This window comes from Artemia sp. Qi Xiang Cuo, chromosome 17 (genome assembly GCF_049724085.1).
Source record: "Artemia sp. Qi Xiang Cuo chromosome 17, ASM4972408v1, whole genome shotgun sequence".
In the NCBI taxonomy this organism is placed as follows: Eukaryota; Metazoa; Arthropoda; class Branchiopoda; order Anostraca; family Artemiidae; genus Artemia; species Artemia sp. Qi Xiang Cuo.
This window is the reverse complement of record NC_142810.1, coordinates 11,939,371-11,966,536: the sequence shown is the minus strand read 5'-3', so window position 1 is coordinate 11,966,536 and position 27,166 is coordinate 11,939,371. Positions and strand designations below refer to the sequence as shown.

At 36.1% G+C, this 27,166-nt stretch overlaps 2 protein-coding genes across 2 annotated transcripts in view; one reads left to right on the top strand and one right to left on the bottom strand.

Moving 5' to 3' along the window:
- Window positions 1-27,166, top strand: part of Roc2 (Regulator of cullins 2) — a 169,259-nt gene that overhangs the window by 77,407 nt on the left and 64,686 nt on the right. The window lies entirely within an intron of this gene.
- LOC148941894 (trehalose transporter 1-like protein) overlaps window positions 1-27,166 on the bottom strand; it is a 60,109-nt gene that overhangs the window by 22,740 nt on the left and 10,203 nt on the right. The window contains exons 2-4 of the mRNA XM_089103612.1: window positions 11,517-11,878; window positions 6,657-7,051; window positions 100-223 (exon numbers count right to left, since the gene is read on the bottom strand). Of these exons, the coding sequence (XP_088959738.1) occupies window positions 100-223; window positions 6,657-7,051; window positions 11,517-11,877 (880 nt within the window). The 5' untranslated portion in view covers window position 11,878. The remainder of the gene's footprint in view (window positions 1-99; window positions 224-6,656; window positions 7,052-11,516; window positions 11,879-27,166) is intronic.

Sequence of the window (27,166 nt, the reverse complement as noted above, 5' to 3'; positions counted from 1 at the left end):
ACTGTACTTTAGTGAAAACAACAATTTTGTAATTAAAACAGCTATTTTTTGATAAAATATCCAAGAGAATAAAATGTAAAAAATTGCTTATGTACTTACACAAAATGTACGGTAATCCTACTGCCATTATTACTCTTTTTCTACCAAATTTGTCCAGTAAAGTTCCTCCAAGCATACCACCAATTAGGGCATTCAAGGGCATAAGGCTTCCAATCCAAGAAGCCTGAAATAAGGCAAATATTCATTATCACTTTATATAACAATCGTCACTGTTCTCGTGGGGGGGGGATAACTGAGACTTCTAAGCCATCACCCTCTTCTCGAAGTCTTGTGATTTCATTTAACATGAAATCACATCATTTATCATTTATTTTTTTATATTTTCCATATAACTTGCCTATTAATTTTTTTTTTTTGCTAATATGGCCCTCTTCCAATGTCATCCCACCTAGAATTTATAAATTATACCTGAAGGGGTTGTAACCGTCGCTTCTGGATAAAAAAAAACCCTCTGCTTCCAGAAATGGGTCAAAAGGATAATATTTGAAAAATATGTTTGTTGTGGTCTTAAAAATGCTAACCCCCTGAAAACAATTCAGTTCCGTATAACAGGTTGAGAACATACTCCACCCATACCACCAGCTAGAGCATTCAGGGGCCTTAGGCTTTCAATCGAAGAAGCCTGAAATAAGGCGAACGTTCATTATCACTTTATATAATAACTGTTTCTGTTCCCGTGGGGGGCTAACTGAGCCTTCTATACAACCTCCCTCTCCTTGAAGGGTTGTAATTTTGGGATATTATTTGAAAAAAACTACGTTTTCTAAAGAGTTAAAGAGGCTGAGTTACAAGGTCGAACCTTAAAATGTACAGGGATTAGGAGGCACAGTTGGGGGGCTGCCGCCCCCCAAATCCCCCGCTTTCGCAGCCTTTAAATAAAAAAAATAATTTTAAACTGAAAGTAAGGAGCGACATTAAAACTTAAAACGAACAGAAATTATTCCGTATATGAAAGGGGCTGTGCCCTCCTCAACGCCTCGCTCTTTACGCTAAAGTTTTTATTGTTTAAAAAAAAGAGCTGTGAGAAAGTCAAACTTTAGCGTAATGAGCGAGGCGTTGAGGAGGGCACAGCGCCTTTCATATACGGAATAATTTCTGTTCGTTTTAAGTTTTAATGTCGCTCCTTACTTTCAGTTTAAAATTATTTTTTTTATTTAAAGGCTGCGAAAGCGGGGGTTTGGGGGCGGCAGCCCCCCAACTGTGCCTCCTAATCCCTGTACGTTTTAAGGTTCGACCTTGTAACTCAGCCTCTTAACTCTTTAGAAAACGTAGTTTTTTTCAAATAATTTCTGCACGTTTTTGTACAGTTTATTACTTATTATTGCTTGACTAACTGTTAGCTGATTTGACGGCTTGCGGGCTTGCGGGCTCTTATAGGAAAACGAGCCCGCGTTTTCGCGGGCTCTTATAGGAAAACGAAAAGAGCCCGCTTATAGCGGGCTCTTATAGGAAAACGAGGTTTTTCGTAAATGTAAATTCGGGGGATATTATTTTCGGTCTGAAAATATCAAAAGGCCCTAATAGGCTAATTTCTCCTTCTAATGAGTCCTCATTCACCCGTATCAGTCGCCAACTGTGGTCTGTAGGCGTGGCTAACAAGAAATTTTTTTTTTTGAACTTTAAGTGGCTATATTTGGTTTTTGGAAAACAGGGAAGGAGTGATCGGATTGAGTTGAAATTTCGAGGACAAGCTCCTGGGTCCTAGGAAAGCTTAACCTCTAAATTTCAACCCAATCGGACAACGTTAAATGGGGGCTGTGATCGGAGGGTCGAAACTTCCGGCCCACTTTTACCCATGAAGATAAAGTCGGAGGGGGGTGAAATTTTGCACGTTTCTTAGTTTGAGCTTGTCTACAAAATGCGATTACCGCTGTCTCTCTGAGACCACTAGGACCGGAAATCGCTTAACATTGTGGTGGGTCGCCTCTTTATAGAGGTACAAGTGTGCCTCCTTGATTATTTAATTTCTTACGTTTTGCATATAACTTGTCTATTTTTATTTTTATTTTTTTGCTAATCTGACCCTCCTCCAATTGCCGTCTCCCTAAATTTATAAGTGTTTGGAGGGGTTGTATCCATCGCTGCAAAATCAATATAATCCTCTCTGCCACCAGAAGCGGATCAAAAGAACCATCTTTCAAAATGTGTGAATTGTGGTCACCCTCCTCGAAAACAATTCAGTTCCATTTAATAGGTTGTGATGTACGGCTTTTATACCAACGATGTTCTGTTTTTGTCCCAATTATAGTTCCTTATAAGGAATATGAAGTCCCAGTTCAATCCAAGTTTTCTTTCATTTTATTTATGCCACTGAAAGTCACGGCTCTTTCTGTTCTGGGTAGGCAAGAGACAGGTGGCGTATTGCAGTGGTCCACAGAGTAGGGCTCAAGGTTCTTTGGTTCAGTTGGCTCCGTTTGGTTCCGTGAAAAATTTTGAAATTTGCGAGCTTGTAAATATTTTTTTTTTCGATATTGTAACTTGTCATTGACTTGTATATTATAGCTTGTCAAGACTTGTCATCGATATTGTAATCTTAAGACATTTCATGAATATTACTGAAAACATATAACGCATACTGCTATTACCGTAGGATATTGGTAATGAGACTGTCCTTCAGAAATGGAGTAATTGAAATCCATTCGCTCTACAGCACTGAATTCCTTTTTGATTTCTAAGTTTGATTTTTATTTTAATTCACTTGTGAGTTTTTTTAAAAGTAAGTTTGATTGACTTCTCGACTGTCTTCCTAAGCAAAAAAAGCACGTTTCAAGCAACCATAAGAATTTAATCTCAGCTGTCTTCGCGCATGATCAGGTCGATTGGCTCCTAAATCCCTCTTTAGATTTGAAAATAAATTATATAAAGTTATAAAATAAATTTAGTATAAAAGTTATAAAATAAATTTATTATAAAAGTTATAAAATAAATAAATTATACTTATAAAATAAATTTTATAAAGAATAAAAAACAAAAGGTAAACAAAAAAAAACTTCTAAGCTTAGGAGTCGAAATTTAGAAACAACTGAACGTTTTTAATGTCCTACTCTTGATCATAGGCAGCACAATAGCGCTGCCTAAGTAAAGAACGGTGTTGGCACAATATATTATTATTTTTTCCATACCAGGGCACTTCGTATCGGGGGAGTTGTTATAGAAACTTAGAAAAGGGTTCATTCGATTGGAAATTGGAAAGGTTAGTGCGCCTTTTAATTTGTCGAAAGTGATTGGAAGGCAACTAACACCCCTTCCACGCCCACCATTTCCCCAAACACATCCAATAAAAATTCTGAGATAGCCATTTTGTTCAGCGTAGTTGATTTCCAGATAGAAATTATATTTAGAGGAGAACACTCCCCAACATTCCTCAGGGCAAGGGTTTTAAGTTATGTCCTGGGGGCATATAAGAACGATGTTAGCACAATATATTATTTTTTTTTTCCTTTAGACCATGGTACTTTGTATCGAAGAAGTTGTCGTAGAAACTTCGAAAAGGGCTCATTCAATTGGAAAATGGAGTGGCTTGTGTCCTTTTTAATAGTCGAAAGTGATCGGAAGGCAAGTAAAACCCCTTCCACGCCCACCATTTCCCGAAACCACATCCAATCAAAATTTTGAGATAGCCATTTTGTTCAGCGTAGTTGATTTCCAGATAGAAATTATGTTTTTGAGGAATATACTCCCCCCAGCCCTCAGGGCGAGGGTTGTAAGTTATGCCCTGGGGGCATATGGTTTTTATAGAAAGCGTAGTCGTAGAAACTTCAAAAAAGGTTTATTCGATTGGAAATTCAAAGGGCTAGTGCCCTTTTTAATAGTCGAAAGTCATTGGTGGGCAACTAACCCCCTCTCGCGCCCGCCTTTTCCCCAAACCCATCCAATCAAAATTTTTAGATTGCCATTTTGTTCAACGTAGTTGAAAGTCATGGAAATTAGGTCTTTGAGGATGACAACCCTCCCACATTCGTCAGAGCAAGGGTTTTAAGTTATACCCTGGGGGTATATAAGGTTTTTATAGAAAGTGTTGTCGTATAAACTTCAAAAAGGGCTCATTCGATGGGAAATCGAAATGGCTAGTGCCCCTTTTAATAGTCGAAAGTGATTGGAAGGCAACTAACACCCCTTCCACGCCCACCATTTCCCCAAAGACATCCAATCAAAATTTTTAGATAGCCATTTTGTTCAACTTAGTTGAAAGTTCTAGAAATTATACCTTTGAGCAGGACACTCCCCCACAGTCGTCAGGGGGGGGTTTATACGTTATGTCTTAGTGACATATAAGGTTTTCATTGAAAGCTGTGTCGTAGAAACTTCAAAAAGAGCTAATTCGACTTGAAATTGAAAGAGCTAGCGCCATCTTTGATTGTCGAAAGTGATTGGAGGGCAACTAATTCTTCTCTCACGCCCACACCTTTTCCCCAAACACATACAATCAAAATTTTGAGATAGCAATTTTTGTCTACGTAGTTGAAAGTTCTGGAAATTAGGTGTTTGTGGATGACAACCCTCCCCCCCCCCACAACCCCCATGGCAATGGTTTTAAGTTTTGCCCTGGGGGAAAATAAGGCGTTTATAGAAAGTTTTGTCGTAGAAACTTCAAAAGGGCTCATTTAATTTGAAATTGAAAGGGCTAGTGCTATTTTGAATGGTCAGAATTGATTGGAGGGCAACTAACCCTCCTCTCACACCAACTATTTCCCCAAACCCATCCAATAAAAATTATGAGATAGCCATTTTGTTCAACGTAGTTGAAAGTTCTGGAAATTAGGTCTTTGAAGATGACAACCCCCCTCACAGCGCTCAGGGCCAGGGTTGTAAGTTATGCCCTGGGGACATATAAGGTGTTTATAGAAAGCGTTGTCGTAGAAACTAAAAAAGGGCTCATTCGATTGGAAATTGAAAAGGCACGACTTTTTAATTGTCGAAAGTGATTGGAATGCTCGACATTTTTATAGTAAAGATCGATCTGGGAAACAAGGTATTATTATTATTATTTTTTTTTTTTTAGACCAGGAGACTTCGTATCGAAGGAGTTGTCGTAGGAACTTCGAAAAGGACTCATTCGATTGAAATTAGAAAGGGCTGATGCCTTTTTTAGCAATTAAAAGCGATTGGATGCCAAATAGTCCCCCCCACGCCCACCCTCCCATTTGCCCATGATGTTTAAAAACTAAATGTTGCCTTAAGATTAAATGAAAATACATTGTGTTAATGATAATTCCCAATTAGGCATTCAGCTGTATCCCAAGAACGACTGAGGGTATTATCTTCAAACTTTTGGGGCTACTTCTGCTCTTAAAATTCAACCAAATGAAAATAGCGTAAGTGTATCCAAGCTATCAAAGAAAGTAAACAGATTTTTTTCCGAATGGTATCAAGTTTTCTATATCAGGTCAACTAGTGGAGGTATGAAACTAAATTAAGCACTACTATTTGTATCCAGATTTTTAAAAGGGTGTATGTTGTTAAATATTGAAAATTTTCTCCAGCATACAAATAGCAAGCCAAACTATAAATTCTTAAAAAAAGAAAAGATTTATACTTTTTCCACAAAATAAGTTTTTCAAAGAAAAGTAAAGAACTTCATTAAACCAAAAATGAGCAAAAAATCCACAAATCAGTATCGCCACAAATCAGCTGAGCCACAAATCAGCATCGATAAATAAATGAAACCCAGAACGAACAGGAATTAAAATAAACAACATAGTCAAACTTAAAACGAGCAGAAATTAACATAAGTTGGGCTCAAAACACATATGCCATCCAAAGGCCAGAAAATAATTTGCACTTTACTGAAAAAAATACAAATGAATGTGAATCTTCAGTTTAATATACATATACTGATATTTAGTAATCAAAATTTCAATATTATTTGATTTATTAAAGTTATAAAAGTAAAAACATTTATATTTTTTCAGTAAAGTTCAAATTATGTTCTGGCCTTGGGAAGGCGTAGGGGTTTTGAGCCCTACTCATGTTAATTTCTACTCGTTGAGTTCGACTCGGTTATTTATTGTAATTTCTGTTCGTTTTGGGTTTCATTTATTTATCGATGCTGATTTGTGGTAGTTTCACGCTTAGTAGATAATTTGATTTCAGTTTTTGCTCATTTTTGGTTTAATGGAGTTCTTTACTTTTCTTTGAAAAACTTATTTTGTGGAAAAAGTTTTTTAAATTAATTGTTCTTAAATTAAAGGGCTGTTCAACGTTGCTAAGATTTTAACATATATAACACGTCACAGAGGAGGAATTAGAAATATTATCTGAACCACACTGGGTAATCATGACAAAACAAGAAAGTACAAGACAACAAAAAAAAATCAAGGTAAATCACAGACAGCAAAATAAAAAGAAGAAAAATGGAAGTATAAGAAGAATAAAGAGATACAGATAAAACTCCAAAGCACAATATAAAAAGACAAAGTGACATTATCTTTTTATATTTTACTGCTTTCAATTATCTTCAGATTTTTTATTCTTGTTCCTGTACCGAGGACGGCTGAGCAGAGGTCTCGGCCGAAGTATTAGCATTTCTTTTTTTCATTGTTTTGTTCGTTGTCCTCTTTTTGTCGTTTTGGAGGGTTCGGAAAAAATTATTGTACCTGGTGGTCGTCTATTGGAATTGTTGAGTTTTCATGTGTCATCGACGCCAGAGCTGGTGAAGTATAACCAGAGGAATACCCTTCAATCATTGCCGCTATGGCCAGTGCAAGAGCTGCAAGAACTTGTGGTAGCAGCTTCCCTTCCCGTTTTTGTTTCTGAGCTTCAGCTTGGCATCCTTCAGTACGTTTGTGGTTTTTATCTTTTTCTTCTCTGAATTCATTAAAATCTCCATGGTGATTGTCATAACAGCTCGAGTCACATGTTGCTGTTGCCTGCAAAAATGTTGTTGGGTTGGGTAGCCAAGAATTGCATATGGGTAGAGGTTCAATGCTATGAATTGCTTCGCAGTAAGGAATGAATAATGAATTGTTTTCATTTTCGCCACTGGATTTCACTGAAAAAAAAAGTTTTACTTCTTAGGTAGCTCATCACATATGTTACCGATCGTTTTGTTTCAAAAATATTTTTTTGAGGTAATTTGATTTTAGATCTTCAGAATCTTCAAATTTGTTCCCCGTATGTAACCTATAGATTCAGCTGATGTCGCTTTGGTCTCAGGCGGCTTGGTGCTGCAGTCAGTTGTTAGTAGTAGTAGTATGTAATCTATTATTTGATTCTAATAACTGATGCCTTTTTGAGGCATTTAGATTATATGTCTTCAGATTCCTCAAATTTGTTTCATATATATAATTTTATTTATCTCAGGTAGATTCTTCAGATTATTGGCTTTAAGATTTTTCAATTTTTTTTTTACATATTGCACTATAATAAAAGTAGATTCTCCAAATTATAATACTTAGAACTTCATATCCCCCCAAGTTGTTTCCACATATACAGCTAATTATTTTATTTATCAATCCTAAAAATGCACCTTTCAGGTTTTTTATTTAGATCTGACTAAGTAGGCTATGTGTTCTTCATATATTTATATTTCTAATTTTCAGAATCTCCTGATTATTTTCACATAAGTAACTTGCACTTTTATTCCTCTAACAAAAATTAGTTTTTTAGATTTTTAAGCTTCAGATTCTTATATTTTGTTTCATATATGTAGCCTATAATAATAGTTGCTATTTACTAGTACAAAAGTCAACAAGGGACGTGGCAAAACGAAAAAAAAAATCCAAGAAGCAACAGAACGTATCAAACACGTATTTACGAAATATAGTCATTACAAACCCACAGAAAAGAGCTCTATGATTCAGTCCTTGTCTCAGGAATTTCCCTAGTTTGAGAATTTTCCCAAGGTCCTTCTTTCTTATCTCTTTAGATCAATTAGATCAATTTAGAAAATTATCTCTTTAGATCAACCTATTGTTTGTATATCCCTACAAAATCCAAAAGGTTTTTCCAAATAACCCAACCGATTGGATAAAAGTGGCCTAAGGAACATTATGCTGCTTTGCATGACCCATATACTTCATTCTTGTCCCAAGTGGTTGCTGATCCCCTATAATATTTCCCAAGTAACCCAGCTCATTCTCCCGCCATCCTACCTTAAAATAAATCTCTTTGTATACGTGTCCCTAATCTCATTCTTCAACAACTTACATTTTTCGGATATTTGTGTTTTAAGTGTTTAGATTCTTCAGGTTTTTTTCACATAGTTAAAATAAGTAGCCTGTTTATTCTTCTTACAAAATATATATTCTTCCAATTTTTTTCTAGTGACATTTTGACTCGACGCCCAAAAATTTAGTAGCCTACCTATTGTTGCCACTTTTCTATCATATTGCGTTTTGCTGCCTTCATGTGAAGGTTGCTTTACTTTAGGTAATGTTTATTTACATGTAGTTTGTTAAAAAATTAGTAATATAAATTAGTAAATGAGTCAGCCAGTCTCATATTATATAATAAAGTTTAAATAATACACAGCAGTAAATCCATCATGTCAGAGAACATTATAATTCATTTGTCAGCTCCCAACGAAAATTTTCGAAAATAACAGAAATTTTCGGAAATAACGGAAATTTTCTGTTAAACAACCACTCGTGGTTGTCTGGTTTTATGTTAAACAAAAAAATCTTAATAGTTGTATAACAAGCCAAAGAAAAATCGTGGGAAACCCCAGTGTTCAGGTATGAATAGATCTCAGATGAAGCCAGGGCGCAAAAAAATGCTTTCATTTCGATTTAATTAGTAACATAAAGTAGGAAATAAATTAGTCAATCTATCAGTATCATATTACATAATAAAGTTTTCTGCCCAAAAAAGGCAGTTTTGAACCATTTAACCCCCTCTCCAGGAAAAAAGTTGTTCCAAACAAACAAGAGTTTAATATTATACGCACAAAAAGCAGCTTTTGCTTTTGCTCAGGAAAAACAGGTTTGAACTATCCGAGGTAGATAACTCTTCTCGTCAAACAAGCTCACAGAGTTGCCCAAATATAATCGATACCGTAATTTCTTAAATTTTCTTTCCAAAGAAGGATACATAATGTTGGGGGGGAGGCAATGAAACTCATATTCCCTCATTTTTTTAATTTTTCAATCCTTCAATCCTGTGATTAGTGCAATTTTTGAACATCTGGGGAGGAGGAGACGTATATCAAACACCACTCTTTGGATCTACTCTTGGAAGGGTCTAGTTACGTTTCTCAGCTAAAAAAAATGCCACTAGAGGAAAACTATTCCAATTTTAGGTGTACAAGTTATATACTATGTATGAGAGCTAGGATCCTGGAAGTTGGTGCCCTCTCGTGAATTCGCCACCAGGGGAAAAATAATGCGATTTTATGTGTACAAGTTATACAATATGTATGAGAGCTAGGAGCCTGGAAGTTGGTGCCCTCTCGTGAATTTGCCACCAGGGAAAAAATAATGCGATTTTATGTGTATAAGTTATACAATATGTATGAGAGCTAGGAGCCTGGAAGTTGGTATCTTCTCGCGAAATATGCCAATAGTATACTTTTAAAATATATGACTAAAATACATAATTTCTTTTTAGGTATTATTTCATGTGGTCATTTAATGTAGACAAAACCAAAACTATGTTTGCTGTCACTTTGATTTAAAACGGTTAAAATTCAATTATTTGATATGCGTCTACAAACATCATTATCATATTAAAAATAATTGATATGATACTATTCTGTTCATCGTAAACTTCATTTCTTCATTCACGGTTATTTCCCCTTGTCGTGAGCTTGTCATTTTATGTAAGCTAATTCGTGTTGATTTTTTGCTTAAAATCTGGTCTTTATTTTGTGAGGAAAACTTTTATAATTTCAACAAAACAAATTTTTATTGCGTGATCAAAAGTCAGTATGTATCGGTATTAAAGATTTAAAGCCGAACTGGAGTTCCATGCCAAAAATAAGAACTAAGACTTAAGAAGCATAAGAAAAAAGGAAGACGTAAGAATAGAAAGACTTAAAAAAATATGACAAAAAGGCTCAAAAATTAAGAAAAAAGAACAAGATTTAAGCTTTAAGTGTGGTCAGGAACTTCTTTCAGTGGAGACACTGACTCAAATAGGGAAAAGGACGGAAATAAGTGTGAATCATCATTTTATTCAAGCATCATTAGGGCCGTTCTTTTAATTATCTTTATGCTAAGATCTTACATCTTATGGCGTTCTTTTTCAAACGTCTTTCATCATTCTGCTCTGATCAGCGGTCTCCGGTCTGAGAACAATAATGAGTATATCATAAAACTTATCTCATTATTGTTCTATATTGCATTAAGATGGCGTCTTTCACACTGTTTGTTAATATCAGTGAGCTGTAAGATCTTAGAAAAGAGACCAATTAAAAGAACAGAAATCTTTGCAGAAATATGTGAGATCTTAGATGTAAGATCTCAGTGCAAAAGAACGGCCCTAATGTGATACTCCAAATTTGATAGAACCGATTCTGTTCATTGTAGGATTCAGTTCTCGATTCGTAGTAATTTCTATTTGCGTTTTTGTGTTTATGCACAAAATTCATGTGTTTATACACAATAAAAAATTTTTTATTCATTATGTTTATAATTTGCTCTTTACTTTTTGTGGAAAAAGTTTACTTCTTATTTAATTTATTTAAACAAAATAGGGTTTTGTTCTGTGATCAATACGTCGGAATTGACAATGAAAATTTAAATTCAAACTCAGGAATTAATAACTATGACAAGATTAAAAAGACGTAAAGAATTTAGAAAATAAGGAACAATAATTAAGACTTAAGAAAGAAGAAACAGGACTTAGGGCGTGGCTGTAGCGGATTTTTCTTATAGGGAAAACCCCCAGCTAAGGCAAGGGACGGGAATAAATTTATTGTCTTTTGTCAAAATTTTGCTCGCCCGTAAAGGCTCCCGTTTCTTTAAGACCGTTTAGGAGGGGGCACTTTCCCTTCTGCCCAGGAAAATCAGAGAGCAAAAATATCAGCTAAAACCACACTTTCTTTTCATTATGCAATTGTCCCATTTCAGAATTGAAGCCCTTCACATTGAATAGAATTTAAGCGCAGCTTCAAACAGGCAATAAAGCACAAATTTCAAACTGGAGGCTTCTTATGAGGACTTCCTACTGTACAGAAGGGATAGACCGTAATGAAGTAGCAAAGCAACAATTTTAATTATAATTATACTCATTATTTTATTTTTAATAATATTTTAATTATTTTACACCCTGAAGTCGAATAAGAAGAAGGACATTTTGAACAGATAGAGTGGCTTAATGCTGCGAGGTTGCCACCCTCCTTCCCTAAAGGGCAGCTAAGGATCTCCTTTTGAGGAATCCTGCAAAATGGGACAAATGCATATAATTCAATCTGGAACTACGCTTTCTAGAATGTCAAGTCTTCCATAAAAATTGTTAGGACCTCCTCTCCCCTTCTTCTGAATATTTGAAATTACGTTTCTCAGATAATTAATTACCTTCTGAGTTTTCTATTCTCATAATTTCTTCTAAACACGTGGAAACTGATGAACTTCTTGACAATTGAGTTTGTATCCCACAATCCCGAGTTGCGGGTACAACTGACGGAAGTCCTGGGTTTTCATTCTTTGAGCTATCAGCTATCGGTGTATCAGCGTAACTTGAACTGCTTGTGAAATGGAAACTATCTGAAAGAGTTCTTTTGTGCCAAGAGTGAGGAGAATACCCGGGGTCTGAGGAGTCACATCCACTGTCTTCTGTCAAACGGTCTCCCCCCTTATCTAAAATCGATGTACATTCAATGTTTTCTTTAGCTGTTGGAGTGGGACTGTTTGGCACAGACCAGACAGAAGACGTCATCCTAAAATAATAAATTCTGATATAAGTCTTATGGCCTTTTTGTTCAAACGCTGCAACGCGCGTTGCAAATCAGGCAACCTGCGTTCCAAGCTTGTTGCAAGTATATCGCTCAGTATAAAGCATTGTTCCAGTGTTTCAGTACCTCTTTTTTTTATAATCGTTAAACGTGGCAATTTTTCCTTAGAAAAAACGTAGATGGCTTTTCGGACTCAATACAATTTTCTGCGAGCCACTAGGTGCCACAAAGTCTCATGGTCCAAGTACATGACCGTAAAAACCCGGCAGTTTTTTTCGTGATCGTTCACAGGTACAAGATTGGAATTTCGCTAAAATTTGAAAAAAATTTCTCTTTTGATGGCCAGTAAGACTTCAAAATTTCATTTTTCGTAAATATTTTGTCCGAAACCCCTTGAAACAAAAAGTACCAATGCCCAATATCACAGACGAAGAAAGTTGCATATCAGATTGTATCAAAATTTGGGTCTGATGAAGCGTTGGCATCGAACTGACACATTAAATTTATAGCAAAAATCTCTAGTGATTTGGGGTAAATATTACAAGGGAAGGGTAAATATGACATTATCAGTAAGATTCCGTTTTTCCGTAAGTATTCCGTTCTTTCGTCCGTATACAGACATCAAATTCCGTAGACGTGCGGGAAAATCCGTAAAAGAAGAAACGCTGCTTTGTTCATTCGAATCTATCTCTGATTCTGCCTTGTATGCCTCCAAGAATGCTATTCGTTCTGCGTCATGCCTGCCTTCCTGCCATTGGAAGCCCAGCAGTGGCGCTTTTTTGGGGGGCAAGGGGGAGGGGAAGCTGTTGCCCCCAATAATTTGGGAAAAAACTATTATATAGCCCATGCCCTTGACTCTCCGAATAGAGAGCCCTCTTGCCCCCCCAATAAAAATTATGGAGCTACGCCTCTGATGCCCAGTATGCATAATAGTGCTTTCACACTGTCACAGATAACTTAAGACTACATTACGTTATGTAATCTTACGGAGCACATTTTGTCCTTAACACAGCTAGTGTCAAGCTGACTCAAGTTCTGCATAAAATTTAAGCTTGAAAATTTAAGTTATAAAATTTAACATATTTAACATAAAATTGAACATAAATTTAAAAATTTAACAATTTTAAAATTTAACATTCAAAATTTTAAAATCTAACATAAAATTTAAGTTATGGAAAAGTTAACTTAATAGGACCGAAATATAATTTCTAAATGAACAAACAATAAATTTTAAAAATAAATCAATAAACTTTTCCTACAAAGCTTTTCACACTTGATCAGAGCTTAGATATTCACAAGATTCCACATTTTTAATTCTTGCGGAGTATGCTTGTGATGATTTTAAATAATAATTATGATGGTTCTATGGACTGTACGTTAAACTAGTTTCAAAGGACTTGTTTAAGTGTGAAAAGTTATAGCTACCTTAAAGCAACTTAACCACTTAGCATAGAAACATATCCTGTGAACATACTAGCATAAATACTAACATTATAGCATAACATACTAACATTCTATTAAACATATCAGCATATAAATATATTCATTAGACAAATGTGTGCGAATGAATAGTTTATTTCAGAACCACTAGAAATGGCTGAAATTGTGTTCTCGTCAAATTAATATAGAGATTAAAAAGTAACACAGTCAATAAATAAGGTAAAGAATACGGCATTGGATTTCTTCAATCCCTACCGGTGATGCTGATCTCTGTTTTATGGCCCTTCAGCCAGGAAGTGCAATGGGGGGTGCAGGATAAAGCCATCCTGTGCTTTTGCACACTATTCCTGTTTACCTTCCCTACATTTCTCCAGGTAACCATTTAACGTTGGATCGACTCTAGCTGAGCTTACAGAGTCACGCCACATTAGCTACAGAGTCCAGTCAATAGCGACAAAAAATACTGTCATAGTCTTATTGTCACACACTTGAGTCACATTCCTAAGTCTTACATTCAGGAAAAAATAATTTTTCCGCCAAAAGTTTATTGCCTCTAACACAAAGGGGAACTGAGATAAAAAAATAAAATAAATATAAATAAATAAAGAGAGACAACATTTTATATTTCATTGCCTGTACCACTACATTCTACTACTCGAAAAATGAGGGTATAAAAGATATCCTGTACCTCTCTTGGGTAGACACCACAGGACTCAAGAATCGAATTTTTCTTCGTGCATTTACGGTGATTTGGGATGGGATGAGTGGGAATGTTAGGTGGGGAAAAATAAACCTTCTGCATAAAACATCCTAAGTGTTTTGTGTGAAAAGACAAGTATGTAGTCTGAAAGCTGCTTAAAACGGATTATTGCGCAACTCTTTGTTCTTACTTTAGCTTACGAGGCAACAGTAACCGCTGTGGCGAGGGGGCTGTCGGGTTCTCATCAGTGGTGGTGGAAGTATTCGTTGTAAGGGTAGTTGTAATGTAGTAGCAGTAGAGTTCTAGTAATATATAGCTGAATGCTCTCGGCAAGGCTAAATTATATACTTGTAGGTTGTATTCTTACATTAATTTAATTAAGGTTAGTAATTCTAAACTTAATTTCATTAAGTCTCAGAAATCTTGATTTGAAATCGTTGAAATTGTACGGTTCAAAAAATGTCAAATAAACTTAATTAATTCAACTAAATTTTGCCGGTTAACATTGTCATGTATGATTTCCCTAAAGAATCCCTATATGATCAAGAGTCAATATAAACGGAATGTCTCTTTATATACCAAGTTGGGGGAGGGAGTAGAGGGTTTTTGATCCCGTGGCTCTGCTTGGAGCCGACCGATTCTACATGCTAAAATTTCTTGGTGGTTATGATTTCGACGAGTCTAGATTTTTTCCCGAAAAATCCCCCCCCCATAAAAAATACCCCACCTCAAAAAATTCTCCCGTGGAAAATTCCCCCATACTCCGATAATTTCGGATGTTCATTAAAAGGGAAATTGGAAGTCCAACTCACATCATGGTTGCAGCGGCAGCTGCAACCTAGTAAAGAGCGAACCACAGCCCATAGTAATCAAAAGTTGAAAAACGTGTTTTCAAAAAAAAAACTGTCTAGTGAGAAAAAATTGCCATTTGACACTGAATCAGGAATGGTAACTGTTGTTTCGATTAATCTTAGAAGCAAAAGTTTATTGCCAAAAGAAATTTGCGGTGATTTCGAAAAAGAGCCTGAAACCCCTTGAAAATGGCGTCAAATCAAAATAAAAAGTGCACCGTGGGAATCAGCATGGTCCAAAACCTATTGTAAAATAATTACAGTCCCCCACCTTGAACACCAAGTAAATGACTAAATGACTTTTGCATGGGTAGCACTGATCTGTCTCCCTTTTTTTCTTTTTTTTTCTTCTAGAAGGGCGAGGGGGTGGCCAAAACATTATAGAGAGATGAGTAATAGCTCATTCGAACGGAAATTAAATTTGTTAGTGCCCTTTTTAAGTGACCAAAAAGGTTGGAGGGCAAATAGCCCCCCCCTACAGGCCCCCTCCCCCCAAACTTATACAATAAAAATTTTGAGGTAGCCATTTTGTTTAGCATAGTTCAAAGGTCTAAAATATATGGTTTTGATGATTATATGACCCTCCATAGTCCCTGGGGAAGCGCTTTATGTGGTATCGGGCGTATCGATATCGCGCATACCGGTATCGGGTGTATCGATATCGCGCGTACCGGTATCGGGTGTATTGGTATCGCATTTATCGTATCGGGAATATCGGTATCGGTATCAATGGTTGTTTCTCTTCAGTCATTTTCTAGGTTCATTTTTTAAAACATGTCCCGGCAAGGTATCATGGTTGCAGCGGCTGCTGCAACCTAGTAAAGAGCGAACCACAGCCCATAGTAACCAAAAGTACCAACAGTTAAAAACGCGTTTTGAAAAAAACTGCTCAGTGAAAAAAAAAATCCCACCTGACACTGACTCAGGAAAGTTAACTATTATTTCAGTTCGTCGCAAAAGTAAAAGTTTATTGCGAAAAGAAATTTATGGTGATTTCGAAAAAAGCCTCAAACCCCTCGAAAATGGCGTCAGATCAAAATGAAAAGTGTATGATTGGAATCAACATGGTTGAAAGCCTTGTACAGGGAAGTTACAGTCCCGTCCCTGAACAACAAGGAAAATCACTTTTTTGCGCCGGTAGCACTCATCTGTCTCCCGTTTTTTTTTTTTCTTTTCTTTTTTTCAATAGACCTAGAGGGCTACCAGAACATCATAGAAAGATTCCTAATGGCTCATTCAAAAGCTATTTCACATATCTACGTGTTTTTTATAAATTCTGCCATCTGCAAGTGCCAAATGGCACTTTTTCTGTTATTTCTCAGGGGGTGCCACTAGCAGGCTACCAGAACATCGTTGACAGATCTTTAGTAACTAATGTAACAGATGTTGAACATATCTACATCTCTCGTATAAATTACACCTTCATGAAGTTCAAATGAGTACTAAAAACGACACTTTTAGTGTCGTGTTTCAAGTGGAAAAGCTGGGGCTATTAGGCTAGCAGAACTTATAAAAGTGATGTTAAATGACTCATTTGAAAGCTATTGCTCTTATATACGTTTTTTTTTTTTTACAATTTTACATTCGTAAATGCGATATAGCACTGAAAATAAAACTTATGGTGTCACTTCTTAAGTGGAAAAGCTCTAAAGTACAAAACAGGTATCATTGTAATAGTTATGTTCCAGAACCCTTAACTAGAGGTTCACAAGAACCCCTCCTGTACTCTCCCCCTCCCAGCCCCCATAATAAGTTCATAAATTGTCTGCTCATCAGTAAGCTACTGAAACATTATCAGGCTACTACACCATCGTAGATAGATGTGTAACGGCTCAATTAAAAGCTGTTGCTTATATTTACTAGGTTTTTAAAAATTCTACCATCTATTAGATTTCACTGATTTTAATGCTAACTAGTTTCTGAGGAGAACTTGCAATGAACTCTTTGTCATGGCTGAAGCATTAGCTGGAACCTAGTAAAGAGTGAGCCACGGCGCATAGCAACTGAAAGTTAAAAAATGTTAAAACGGTCGTTTTTTCTTCTTTATTCCAGGCCTAGCAGGTTACTAGAACATCATAGAAAGATGCTTAAGAGCTCGTTCAAAAATTATTTCTCATATGTACGTAGTTTATATAAATTTTGCCGTGTGCAAGTGCCTTATGGTTCAAAAAAGGCACTTTGTATGCCGTTTCTTGAGGGGTGGGGCTAGCGGGCAATCAGAACATCGTAGATAGATTTTTGATAGCTCATATAAAAAGATATTGCTCATATTTACGTCCTTCCTAAAAATGCCACCATCTGAAAGTTTCAAATATCACTAAAAACGGCACTTTTGGTGCCATATCTCAAGTGGAAAAGCTAGGGCGATTGAGCTACTAGATCTTTTTATAGTAATGTTTAATGGCTCATTTGAAAACTTTTGCTCATATCTACGTGCTTTTATAAATTCTACCATTCGTATCTGATTCGTATCTGCTCTGATCAGCGGTCTCCGGTCTGAGAACAATGATGAATATATCATCAAAGTTCTCTCATCATTGTTCTATATGGCAGAAAGATGGCGTCCTTCACACTTTTTGCTAACATCAGTGAGCTGTAAGATCTTAGAACAAAGATGAGTTGAAAGAATGGAAATCTTTGCAGAAAGATGAGAGATCTTAGATGTAAGATCTTAGTGCAAAAGAACGGGCCTATTGTGATACTCCAAATTTGATAGAACCGATTCTGTTCATTGTAGGATTCAGTTCTCGATTCGTAGTAATTTCTAAGTGAGATATAGCACTGAAAACAACATTTTTGGTGACATTTCTTAAGTGGAAAATCTTGGAAGCATAAAACGGTATCTCTGTAACAAATTTGGTCCAAAATACTTAACTGGAGGTTTGCAAGAACATCTCCTGCAACTTCCTCCTCTAGTCCCCCTTAAACAGCTAAACAATTAAAGTCCTGCAAACACCAATATATTAAATTACATTATTAGAGGCGTGGTTCTGTCAGTACAGCGCTGGACTTCAAATTAGATTGTCATGCGTTCATGCGATTCCAGCTTGGATTTTTTTTCAATCATGGTTTGTCCCTTCTTATGATTACTTTTCAGATAATCCACTATTTTTGTAAGTGCGATGCATGCATATTTTAAGGCATATCCCGGGAAGGCAGATTTTAAACCAATTACTCATATCTATGTGATTTTTATCAATTTTACCAACCAGACGTGCCATACAACACTAAAAACGGCAGTTCTAATACCACTTCGTAAGTGGGAGAATTTGGAAACATAAAACGGTACCACTGCCATAATTATGGTCCTAATCTCTGGACTAAAGATTCGTTAGACCCCGTCACATATACTCCCCCTCCAGATCCTCTTAGTAAATTTCATAAATTGTCTAGTCATATTAAAAGTAAAAGATTTTTGCGAAAACAAATTAACTAAAACTAAAAACTTTTCAACTAAATATATACCAAAAATTAAGCTTGATTGATCAACAGTTTTGGATTGAACCTTCAAACTTCACTCTGTGATGAATCCTGTGTTCTAGTTCTAACGGCGGTAATTGAGGGGAAGGGACGGCCTTGCCCCTTTAGTTTTCGCTCTCGCCTAGGTTTTGAAATCACATTCTTTTGGTCATTTCATTGGAAAAGGCACTTGTTTCATTTAAAAAAGTTGGGGAAACAACCGAAAGTGCACTTTGTGGGACTGCGCTACCAAGTCAAATTTATAAAAAGCGATTAAGTAAATATAAGCTTTCAAATGAGCCATTAAATAACTTTTTTTGTTTCAGAAGCCTTCTAGTTTCTACTAGTCAGTAGGTGATTTATAAAGCCCTGTCTTTAGTATGGCTTTTTCAGGCGAAGTCGGCCGAGTAACAACAGCTTTTTACTCATCGAAAAACAAATGTTCCTGAAAAACATGTATTGTTTTGTGAAGTATGGATAATGAACTTATGTTATAGACTGAAAGTTTTTCTTAGCTGTCAAGGTTGTTTGCAGTATTTTTTAGAGGTGTCTTACCTCCCCTAGATCGGTGATAGTTAGAAATTATATTATAAAAATAAGTTTTCAGCTGAAATTAAGAAGTGAAATTAAAACTTAAAACGAACATACATTACTCCGTAAAAATGAAAAATATCATGGCAGCGTTGTTTATACATAAAATTTTAATCAAAAACGAACAAAGATTAATTTAAGAAAAAAAAGTTTTTCCAAGGAAAGTAAAGAGCAAACTTGAAACTTAAAAAGAACAAAAATTATTGATTCAAAGCCAATCTAATATACATTAATAAAACTAGTACAAATAAACCAACTAATTATGTTTCCCTATGCTTTTAGGATTATACGAAACTAGCGCTTTACTGAAAACACAAAATAATATAGGAGTTTTGGTACAGTAAAAGCAAAGTAATTAAGGACACTTTATAGAATCAAAATATTAGAAATTCCTTTTAGGATCAATCCATTTTAAGATAAAGCAACTACGTATTTTAGGGTTGCCTTTATTTTTTTACCTTTAATTTTGTATTACTTCTGCGCAATGGGTCAGTTCAATGTCTGGATCTCTTTTTGGTTCTGAAAGGGACATATAATGATTATTTTGTACACAAGTTCGAAGTAAGGCTATCTTAATAGTATTAGGACTATAGACTAGCTTTAGAATTTGTATCATAGCTTGAAATTCACTCTTGTATAGAGAGAAATAATTGGATTTACAGAGTTCATATTATGTCTTATTTGATCTTCATTGCACGTGACACTAAAGCATATTTCTTACAATTTAAGACGGTATATTACCCAATATTGGCAATATAATTGGTGAGAGCAAAATGCTGCTTGATAAATCAGTCCAATATTTCTGTATACTGTTCAATTACTTCACGGTTATTAAAAAATATTTAGTTTTCCGCTTATGTTTTTAAGATAATTTTAATTCTATACTGAAAGTTATTAATATCGCAACTGGTGTAAGACTATGAAAAGCTTTATAGATTTGTTTAGTGTTGTCAGGCTACATACTCACTTTTGACTCTTAAATCAATAATCCTTTTTTTTATACTTGACTTTTGTGTTTTCAGTAAAGTGCTAGTTTGGTATAATCATAAAAGTATAGGGAAACATTATTAGTCGGTTTATTTGTACTAGTTATATTAATATATATTAAATAGGCTGTGAAGTAATAGTTTTTGTCCGTTTTAAGTTTCAACTTCGCTCTTTACTTCCCTCGGAAAAAATTTGTTTTATTAAATTAATGTTTAATTCAGAGGCAATGCTATAGCATTGCCTCTAATAAAGAACCATGAAGGTTCAATGTATTTTTTTTTCCAGAGACACTTCATATGGAATGGGTGGTTGTATAAGCTTCGGAGGGGGCTTATTCGATTGCAAATTAAACTAGTGCCATTTTTAAGAGCCGAAAGGGATTGGAGGGCAACAAGCCACCGCCCACACCGTTTTTTTCGCGAGAGCATCCGATCAAAATTTTGAGATATCCATTTTGTTCTAAATAGTCCAAAGGTCAAATAGCCTAAACATGTCCGTGTTTGACAACCCTCCTTCCAGCCCCTGTGGCAGGGACTCTGAGCTAGGCAAGTTGTCCATTGTTAAGATATAAGGTTTTTTGGGAAGGGTGGTTAAACTTTCGAGGTGGCTAATTCAATTGGAAATAGAAAGTTTCAGTGCCCTTTTTAAGATTCAAAAGTGACTGGAGGGCAACCCCCTTCTCATGTCCTTTTTCACCCAAATGCATTCTTTCTTCTTATTTCTCTTTCATGATCTTTCTTTGGTAAAAAATACAACAAAAATGTGTAGATGGGAGCTTTAAACTTCTACAGTAGGATTCTCTGATTGTTTTTTTTTTTTGTTTTTTTTTTTAGGGAGGAGGGCAGATGCCCTCCTCCTAACTCTCATTGAGCCTTTAGGTAAATACAGAAATAGTTCTAAGGAAGGGGTAGGGCCGCAGGTAGAAATTGATATCTAATCCATTTCTGGTCTACGCTGTTATTATGAAAGTAAAGAGTAGTTAGTAGTATTTAACCCCAAAATAAGCAGAATTTATTCCGTATAGGAGGGAGACTGCCCCTTCCTCAGCCTCCCCCTCTTTCTCGTGGTAGTAAAATCTTTGGAGGATGCTCATTTGATCGGAAATTGAGAGTTCTAGTCCTTTTTTTATAATCCGAAGGAGATTGGAGACAAACCAGCCCCTGTCTTAAACTTTTTTTTATATCTGGTCGCTTTGTTACCCCTTAGGATATCTGATCGACATTTTGAGGTATATATTTTTTTTAGTTTCTCTGTGGTTGCTCAATTTTGCGTGTTGAAGAATTTCCCGGGGGGGGGGTCGACTCTTGATTTCAAGAGACACCTTAACTCTGTTGAAATTGTACAGTTCAATAAATTCCAAATAAACCTAATTTTTTAATTTCACTATTTTTATTTGTTAACATTTAGTCATGTATAATCTCCCTAAAGGATCCTTATATGATCAAGAGTCAATATAATTGGAATGTGTCTTTATAGACGAAGTGCTGGGCGGGTGTAGAGGGTTTTTAACCCCGTGGCTGTGCTTGGAGCAGACCGATTCTAAATACCCAAAATCCTTGTTGGTAATGATTTTAGCAAAGACCTTAACTATTATATATTTGCCCAATTTATTTTGGTAAAGATGCCGAAGACTGAAGTCAGGTCCGACATACACATATATATATATATATATATATATATATATATATATATATATATATATATATATATATATATATATATAATGTCAAAGCTATTATCTTAAATCGTAATGGATATTCAGAAGGTTGTGCTCGTCGTCAAAAAGCTTCTGGTAGATGACGAAACGTTTGAGTCAGCGATTCATCTCGGCGCTGGCTGTTTTGAAACGCTACACCATCCCAATAGTTTTGCTCTTCCTTGTCCTAAAGATCTTTAAATATAATTCCCATTCGAATACAACGGCCTTTGTTTTTCAGGGGTCGTTCTAAAAAAAAATTGGGACAAAAGTCAAACTTTAGCATAAAGAACGAGGGATGAGAAAGGAGCAGCCCTCTTATATGAGGGGGGCTGCTCATTTTAAGCCGTTTAAGAAATATTTTCTACTCGTTTTAAGTTTTAATGCTGCTCCTTGCTTAGTTGAAATAAGTCAAAGCATATTCTTTTATTCATTTCTGACCGTTTTTCCAATCGTGCCAGGAAGTCCCCTCCCCCGTATATAATATCCCCTAGAAAATTCTCCCCTTGGATTATCCCTCCGCACATAAAATCTCCCCTAAAATTCTTCGTATACTTCTCGTTAACGAATACTTTAAGTAAACAATGTGCAAATTGCATAACTTACATCTATTTCACCAGGGCTAGGGGGTGGTCTTGTTATCCCCAGGGGCATGGTTATTAGACCTTACAACTCTGCTAAATAAAATGGTTATCTGAAATTTTGGCCGAATTTTTTTGGGGGGGAGACGGGGCATGGACGGGGGCTAGTTGCCCTCCAATATTTTTGGGTATTTAAACAGGGCACTTGAACTTTCAATTTCCATGTGAATGAACCCTCTTTCGATTTTCTAGGACCCTTGGTTAGATACGATCTACCCTGGAAAAAAAAAACAAATAAATAAGCATGCATCCGTGATCTTTCTGCTGGCAAATAAAATACAAAATCCACATTTTTTGTAGGTAGGAGCTTGAAACCTCTATAGTAGGGTTTTCTGATAATCTGATGGCGTGCTTTTCATTTATATGGCTTGACTATTTGGGGGCATTTCCTTTTTGGCATTCCTTGACTGTTTGGGAGCATTCCCTTCTTTTTTAAATCATGCAAATTTGCTAAGGCTCGTAGTTTTTGATGAGTAACATTAAACTGACTTAGTTTTATATATTTAGAATTAGCATAAAAACCCAATTCTTTTGGTTTAATAATTGTTATCATTTTTTAGAGTTTCGGTTACTATTGAGCCTAGTTGCTTCTTAACTACAGTTTGTTACTACGAACTGTTTGATCTGCAAGAAAAAACCAGTGTTTACAATTTCACTTGCATTTTACTAAAATTCAAGAAAGATATACCATTGTAAGTCACACGTACCGAAAATTTTGAAAACCTACATGTAAACAACATCGCCATCTAATTTTGTCTGTCTTTTTGGTTTATAGCTTATTTTTTATAAGGAAATACTCCTTTTGTAAGTATAATTGCTCAACCAATATACTCATCGCTCTCTAATTTTTAAATACCCCAAAGTAAGTCTATTCAGTGAACCATTTATCGGCAACTGCTAAAAACCCGATAAAGATGACAGAAGGCTAGTGAAATGGTGCTGATGAAATGATAGCCCGCCAGTGACAGGTACATTACCTTCACAAACCTGCGTTTTGACTCATCACAGTCCTAAGACCTTACTTCTTTCTGCTCAGATTATCGTTATTTTTCTTCATCAAAGTGTTAAGATCTTGTAACACCCAGATTATCGCTTTTTCCTACGTCAAAGTGCTAAGATATTAAAGCTCACTACTAAATAGAGCATTGCAGAGAGAACTTGACAATGTCACCTTGAAAATCAGAGTAGAATGAAGAAATATATTTGCGAAGAAACGGTCTAAGAAGTAAGATCCGAGAGTCCTCAGGTTTTCGCAAAAATTATTTTCTGTCAAAACATGTAAAATCTTTGCACATTGATTTGCTAAAAACCGGAGCTAAAATTTTGAATTTGCAACTCATTCAGGTTTTGTGATCTGCGCAACAAGAAAATAGACCGCTGACAGTTTTCACGGTTTTCAGTTTTCGCTTTTGACTGTTTTCGCTGTTTTCTAAGGATGAAGTGCAGAAAACAACTTTTTAAAATAGAAAGTTCCTGATGTACCAGAAAAAAAATCTGGTCTGGTACCATTTAGAATCAGTGTCGCAAATATATTCAAAAATGTGTTTTATGTGATTTTGTACCAAACAAAAATTGGCAATTTTTTCTTACCCTGCTTTCAGGGGACACATCATAAAAATAGTTAGAACCCCGTATCTAAAAGAGTAAACAATATGCTACTCATGTAATATGCTATAATATATAGTATTTACTATATTATATATGTTACCGTGAATGTCCAAAAGTCCTTTTTCTCTGCTTGGATTCAATTAGCTTTGCCAGTCAGCTTTTTCAGTTTTATGCAAGCTATGATGGTAAAAGTTAAAGTTAGGTTAGGTTAAATTTAGTTTTGGTTAGGTTACATTCGGTTATAAATATCAGAAATGGGTTGAAATCCTTAGCTAACCTAATTCAACCTAACCAAACTCAATCTAACCTAACCTGTAATCATCAAACCTTGCATTAACCTGAAAAAGTTGACTGATAACGCTGACTAAATCCAAGGAGAAAAGAAGTTATTTTGGACATTCACGATAACAAATATATATATTATATTCTATGCTTTATACATAATACACTATAACAATATATTACTACAAACAAGTCAATGCAGCAACAAACCCCCTGAAGCCAACACAGCTGCATAAACTTCTCCTTTAATCCAGTCTATCCAAAGCTTTAATTTTTACTCACGCTTAATGAGTATGGGTAACTTGTAAGAGTAAAACTGGCGCTATTGCTGGCAAAACCATCACCGCCTTCTAGTGTTTAGCGACGCTTGGCATTTTTTTTCAAGTTTTGTAATCGTTTTTCTGTCAGAAACTGAGATCAGACACATACTATTACACTAATCTAACCAACTACAAAAATCAAATTAATTGTTCATATGTTTACATTGAAAAAATGCCAAGTGTCGCCAATGGCGTTGAGGATTTTTATTGACACTGGCGCCAGTTGCCACTCTTGTAAGTTTCTTTACTCTTTGCTCCTGTCTATGAAGTTCAGATTTCCTTTAAATCTTTTCTTGTAACCTCTTTCCACACCATTCGAGAACATTCTGCTTTTTGTTTGGCCCAAGATGTATGGCTATGATGCCATCCAGGCAGCTTGAGTACATTTGTTGATTTATTAAGGCACTTGCCCTGATTTCTGGGACATATGAGAGACTCCAAAAACTAAGAAATGTTAACGAATGGAACAACATAAGCAAAAACATATCCGAATTCTTGGCTTTACACGATATCCAGGGATCGAAATCTCCACAATCTAAAACCAGTGCTCGAAGCAAGATTCCATTCCATTCCATTCCAAGTCATTTCCATTTGTCTCAAAGACTTTCTTTCAAACTCAACAACCGATAAACGTAATACCAGTCAGCCAGCTCAATCAGACTCCAGTAAACTTCTGTACTTTGAGGTAAAAGACCGTTTCACGAGTGAGATGGACCAATGTTTCACACAAAATATGCCTCTGCTCAACGACCCTTCTTTCGACCCTTCAAGTTCCGATTTTCTCGAACTTTCGAAAGTGGAAAGGTTTATGTGTCGTTATCAAGGGATTCTCGATGTCGATGACCATGCCGTAGAATCCCAGCTTTCTCTTGCGAAGCTGCATCTGTCAAAAAGTGATATTTCAAAGATGGATCTTCTTCGAGCTATCGAAATCTTATCCGACCTCCTGGTTCCCTATTCTGCAGTGCTAAAACTGATGAAGCTAGTTGCTACTTTGCCTGTGACCACTGCCAGCAATGAGCGATTCTTCTCGGCATTAGGCGTTTGAAGGACTATCTGCGATCGACAATGGGAAACGACAGACTCAGTGATCTATTGATAATGGCCGTTGAAAAGCAGGAGTTAAAAAAATAGATTTGGATAGATTATTCGACGATTTTGCCAAGCAGCGAAGTCGTCGCTACCCCCTGTTTAAGTATGTTTGCTCAATGTTTTTTTTTTTGAATCTTCATTAAACAAAATCGAAATTTGTTTTTGCCCCCCCCCCTACATTTTCGTGAATTGCACCACTGGTGACTGTGATGAGTAATATGTATTTATTCTGTAGATCCCAGCTTACACCCTCAAATCTTAATCTAACCACATCTCTTTTATTCGTTCTAAAAATTCGTTGTTTTTGCAAACTTGTCTTAATTTATAAGGCGCTAAAGAAGAGATTACAGCTACTGGTGTAAGAATTTCACACAGTTTGTGCGGGGGTCTTCTGGGTAGGGATCCTACAGACGAGAAATGTACGGGGGATGATCCTACTGACGTGGACTGTACGGAGGGCATTGGTGTAACTTTTTCAAAATCCGGGGGGGGGGGGGGAGGGGAAGTTGGAGCCAATTTTCCCAAATCAAGTGAACCTGACAGTGAAAAAAGAGCCACATAGTACCACAAAGGCAAAGATATACTAAAGAAAATTGACCCGTTTCTTTGGATGCTTGAATTATGCAGGCTTATCTTAATTTTTACAAGTTTTTTGAAGAGGCTAAATTTCAGCTTGGGGACAAACTGGGGTCTGTGGATACAAACTGGGTCTGGAGAGTACAGTTGCCCCATAGAAAATTACGCCCCTGATAGGGGTGGTTCAAATTCTTCAAAGCCCTAGAAAACGGATTCACATGAAAATATGCAAAATATGGGCTTCATCTTAAAAACGTAGACGATGACTAGGTCTGAAGACCCTCCCCTAACTACTTAACCTGTAGGCAGGTTTGAAGGCGTTGGCGTAATTTCGTCAAAATCCTGGGGGGGAGGCAAAGTTGGAGTCGATTTTTCCAAATCAAGCGAAAACGACATAAAAACTGGAAAATGAGCCATTTGGTGCCACGAAAGTACTATATGGTACTATAAAAGTACTATAAAGATACTTTATAGTATCATAAAGGTAAATAAATACTAAAGAAAACTGATCGATCCGTTTCTGTTCATGCTTAAATTATGCACGCTTATCTTAGTTTTGACAAGATTTTTGAAGAAATTAGATTTCAGCGGGGGGGGGGGCAAACTTGCGTCTAGGGGGATGTAAACTGAAGTTTGGAAGGGGAAATTGCCCCCCTGCCCCATAGAAAAATTACATAGCAAATTACGCCCCTGTTTGAAGGCACAATGTTGATTACAACAAGTGAGGGTGTACAACCAATTCGTCGCTCAGCATACATATCTTATTGGTTTTCTAAGAAGTGTTTAGCTCCAAAATGCTCCACTCACCACAATTTGAACTTTTTTGGTCAATGTGCATACCCCTCCACTGAAATTCTATTTCTCGAGTCTCTTTCAACAGCCCTACTAATGACAAATACAATGAATCTCACCGGGATCGTTCTCTTGCGGATTAGTCTCCTCTGTCTTCGATAATTAGCTACAGAAATAATTCCTATTGCACTAAAATAATTTGGCACCCTTTACTTGGGGTTAAAATCCATATTGACTT